The sequence below is a fragment of the Fonticula alba genome (genome assembly GCF_000388065.1).
Source record: "Fonticula alba strain ATCC 38817 unplaced genomic scaffold supercont2.2, whole genome shotgun sequence".
Classification (NCBI taxonomy): Eukaryota; order Rotosphaerida; family Fonticulaceae; genus Fonticula; species Fonticula alba.
In genome coordinates, this window is record NW_009242972.1 from 1,571,197 (window position 1) to 1,574,410 (window position 3,214).

At 65.9% G+C, this 3,214-nt stretch overlaps 2 protein-coding genes across 2 annotated transcripts in view; one reads left to right on the forward strand and one right to left on the reverse strand.

Moving 5' to 3' along the window:
* Nucleotides 1-92: 92 nt before the first annotated feature.
* On the reverse strand, nt 93-3,118 carry H696_01368 (hypothetical protein; the record flags this gene model as incomplete). The annotated part of the gene is made up of 6 exons (XM_009495262.1): nt 2,843-3,118; nt 2,554-2,771; nt 1,614-2,343; nt 973-1,229; nt 690-822; nt 93-634 (listed from the first exon to the last, which is right to left on the reverse strand). The coding sequence occupies exons 1-6, from the start codon at nt 2,964-2,966 to the stop codon at nt 93-95; spliced, it is 2,004 nt and encodes a 667-aa protein (XP_009493537.1). The 5' UTR covers nt 2,967-3,118.
* Nucleotides 3,031-3,214, forward strand: part of H696_01369 (hypothetical protein) — a gene marked incomplete at its 5' end in the record, with an annotated part of 4,576 nt that continues 4,392 nt past the window's right edge. Inside the window, one exon of the mRNA XM_009495263.1 lies at nt 3,031-3,079. Within this exon, the coding sequence (XP_009493538.1) occupies nt 3,031-3,079 (49 nt within the window). The remainder of the gene's footprint in view (nt 3,080-3,214) is intronic.

The window sequence follows — 3,214 nt, forward strand, 5'->3', positions numbered from 1 at the left end:
GGGGGGGGGGGGGGGAGAAGGGCGTCTCTCTAAGGTGTCCATCCCATCGCAGCCGCGGGCAGGGAGGCGGAGAGGCGGCGGAGCACAGGCGCCTACGCCTGGTCCTCATCGCCGGGAGCCGCCGCCGCCGCCGCCGCCGGCTTCTTGTCAGCCTGGGACTTGTTCCCATCCTTGGACTTCTTGGCCTCCTTGGGCTTCTTGGCGTCCTTGGACTTCTTTTCGGTGCGCTTGCGCAGGGTCTTCTGCGAGCGAGTCACCTCGTCGGGCAGCGTGCCGCGCAGGGACTTCAGCAGACCCTGCTCCTTGAGACGCTTGCGCATCTGCTCGCGGAACTCCCGCACCCGCTGGGCCTTGGTGGCCTTGCGCGCGTCGCGCCGGGCCACCGACTCGTGGCGGTACGGGGCCATCTTCTTCAGGGAAATGTGCGCGTTCAGCTCCCGGTCGTCGGCATACAGGATCTCCTCCATGGTGAGGCCGAAGGTCTGCGGCTCGACCTTGCGGTACTTGAAGCGCGTCGGCAGGTCCCCGACAAGGTCCTCGTAGTTCAGGTTGTAATACTCGTCCACCAGGTTGTCGATGTGCGACGCGGCCTGGGGATCGGCCACATTCTTGCGCGCGGCCTCGTATTGCTCGACTGTGTGCATGTGTTAGTGGCGGGCGGGCGGGCGGGTCGAGCCGAGGGCACGCACTTTGCGAGTCGAGCGACTCGGCGCTGGCCTGCTGCTGCTGCTTCTTGAGCTTCTTCTTGGCCTTCTTGGACAGGGGCGCCGCTTCGGCCGCGTCGCCCATGCCGAAGTCCGCGTCCATGTTGAAGGGGGCACCCTGTGCGCAGGTCCAGCAGGGGAGGGGGCAGAGGAAGGTGAGCAACGGGATGGCGAGGCACACGACAGAGGCACCGGTGTCAGCAAGGGGGGGGGGAGGGGGGGGAGGGGGAACCGCTCATCCAATGTGTGCGCATCGGCGCGACCGTACATAGTCCTCCTCCTCGTCGGCGGCGGCAGCCGTGCGGGGGCGCTTGCTGGCCTGGGTGCCGGCTTCCGGATCGTCGTAATTGAAGTCGTCCAGGAAGGCGGTCTCGTCATCGTCGAAGACCGGCTTCTCGAAGAGCGCCTCGTCGCCCTCGGCATTGCTCGGATCGTAGTAGTTCTCGTCGAACATCTGGGACATCTTCCGGTCGTACTCCTCCGGGTCGAAGTCCTTCTCCAGGTCGATCTCCTCGAAGCCGGACACTGCACATGGGCCGAGCAAGAGGAAGGGGGGGGGGATGGCAGGGATGGCGGGGGGGGGGGGAGGAAGTAGGAGAGAGAAGGAGGAAATAGGAGGAAGAGGGAGCAAGGAGGAAATAGGAGGAAGAGGGAGCAAGAAGAAAGGAGGAAGGGAGTAAGAGGAAAGGAGGAAGGGAGTAAGAGGAAAGGAGGAAGGGAGTAAGAGGAAAGGAGGAAGGGAGTAAGAGGAAAGGAGGAAGGGAGTAAGAGGAAAGGAGAAAGAGGGGGCAAGAAGAAAGGAGGAACAAGAAGAAAGGAGGAAGGGAGTAAGAATCAGACACAGGCCGCCGGGGGTGCAACGGAGCGAAGGAAACAGCAAGCCCCAGCCCGGCGCGACACCGCACGCACCCTTGGCCCCGGAGATGGCCTGGATCTTCTGCAGCTTCTCCAGGATGTCCTTCTGCTTGAGGAGCTTGAGGCGCTCCAGCTCGCGGCGCTTCTCCTCCTTCTCGGCGGCCTTGCGCTCCTTCTGGGACTCGCGCTGGCGCTTGCGCTTGCTCTCGGTCCGACGAACGCTGCCCTCCAACTGGCGCGGATGGCTGACAATGTCGCTGGCACCCTCCTCCTGGAAGCGGAAGTTGTACTGGCTCTCGAAGTTGTCCTGGCGGTCGAGCTCCTCCTCGTCATCGGTGCCCACCACCTCGTCATAGGTGGGCGGCTCGTTGGAGGCCCCATCCCGATCGAGCCACTTCTTGTTGGTGATGAAGTCCCGCAGGAAGCGCTCCTCCTGCGTGAGGTTGGGGTCGGTCCAATACCGGCGCAGGGTTTCCATCTCGTCGACCTTGCGCTTGGCGGCCTTCTCCTCCTCGGCCTGCATGAACTGGGCGAAGTCCGCCTCCTCGGCCTCCAGCTCGGTCTGGCTCTTGGCCCGGCGCCGGAACATGTCGAAGTCCTGGCCCTCCTCCTCGGCGAGATCGGCCTGCGCCGTGCGCAGGAACGCCTCGCGCAGGTCCGCCTGCTCCTGGACGAAGGTCCGGGGGGCCGGCTCCGCCTCCTGCTGCTCCTCCTCCTCGTCCTTGGCATACTCGCCGGAGAGGAGCTTCTTCATGTTGTAATCGCCGATGGTCATGGGCTTGTACTGGGGGTCACGTTGCGTGCACATTGTGGTGGCGGCACCGGGTCAGGTCAGTCGCGTGTCGGTGTGGGCATGTGTGCGTGCGTGTTGCGGGGTGTGCGCATCCGGCGCGCCGGGTGCCCCCGGTCGAAGGGCACCCCCCCCCCCCCCCCTCCCTCTGCCCGAAGGGCCGAGCCGGCCCAATGCTCGGCCCATCGCCCCGGTGGCACGCACCTGGTTGTTCTTCTTCTCCTCCCAGGCCGCGCGGGCAGACTCGATGGCGCCGCCCTCGAAGAAGTCCACCTTCGAGTCGTACACCCGCGGGTCGCGGGCCTTGATCAGGGAAATGGTCCGCAGGATGTCCTTCTCCACGGCCGGGGTCATGAGGGCGCCGTCCTCGTCCTCCACCTCGGAGTCGGAGTCCTCGTCGCTGGAGAACATGGATGTCTTGGCTGGAAAGGGGGGTCAGGAGGGAGGGGAGAGGGGCAGGAGGGGGCGGGAGAGCCGGAGGGGCAGCACGCACCACGGGACAGGACCTCGCGGGTCTTGCGTTCCTCGTAGTTGCTGGCGAACTTCTTGTTCACATTGATGGTGAAGAGCGAGTCGTCCGCGTCTCCCTCATCGAAGAGGGCGGCCTTCTTGGACATGGTTTCTTTTCTCGCGGACTATGCGGGCGTCTGGGCGGGCGGGGCTTGCGGGCGGGGACGGGCGATGCCGAGGGGCACAACGAGACACAGGGCTGGGGGGAGGGGTGGCGTGCGTGCGTCTGTGCGATTCGGGGGTAGGTGCGGGGTGGGGGGTGGGGGGTGGGGGACTGTGTGTTGGTGTCGCGGGTCGGGGGCGCGCCGGCGGCCGGACAGCCGCGCCTGAAAAAACCCCGCCCGCCGGCGGCCAG